The sequence below is a fragment of the Cebus imitator genome, unplaced genomic scaffold (genome assembly GCF_001604975.1).
Source record: "Cebus imitator isolate Cc_AM_T3 unplaced genomic scaffold, Cebus_imitator-1.0 Scaffold15, whole genome shotgun sequence".
In the NCBI taxonomy this organism is placed as follows: domain Eukaryota; kingdom Metazoa; phylum Chordata; class Mammalia; order Primates; family Cebidae; genus Cebus; species Cebus imitator.
In genome coordinates, this window is record NW_016107330.1 from 7,270,149 (window position 1) to 7,270,523 (window position 375).

General features: G+C 38.1%; 1 protein-coding gene across 1 annotated transcript in view; it reads right to left on the bottom strand.

Moving 5' to 3' along the window:
- Window positions 1–375, bottom strand: part of SDHB (succinate dehydrogenase complex iron sulfur subunit B) — a 35,203-nt gene continuing 34,828 nt past the window's right edge. Inside the window, exon 8 of the mRNA XM_017505550.2 lies at window positions 1–221. Coding sequence (XP_017361039.1) covers window positions 144–221 — 78 coding nt within the window. The 3' untranslated portion in view covers window positions 1–143. The remainder of the gene's footprint in view (window positions 222–375) is intronic.

Genomic DNA, 375 nt, shown 5'->3' on the forward strand with positions numbered 1-375 from the left:
TAAAGCAGAATAACATTTATTTCTTAAAATTTTTATTATACATGCTGTATTTATGGAAAACCAAGATCTTTAAAGAACTCAAATTAGACATAAATTATGTTCAGCTCTGAGCTGGGTACAGGTCATACTTAGCATGGAAACAGTTAAGCTGAAGCTTTCTTCTCCTTATAGGTTGCCATCATTTTCTTGATTTCTGCAATAGCCTTCCCTGGATTCAGACCCTTGAAAACAGAGAAGAGAAAATGATAACTGAAACTGAATGGGAAAGCCCAAAATCCTGGGTCAAACTCCTTCCTCAGCTGGTTCAGTGTCAAAGCAAGGTGAATGCAAATCAAGTCCCTCAAAACCACAGGGACTGGGCTAAGGACTCTCTTC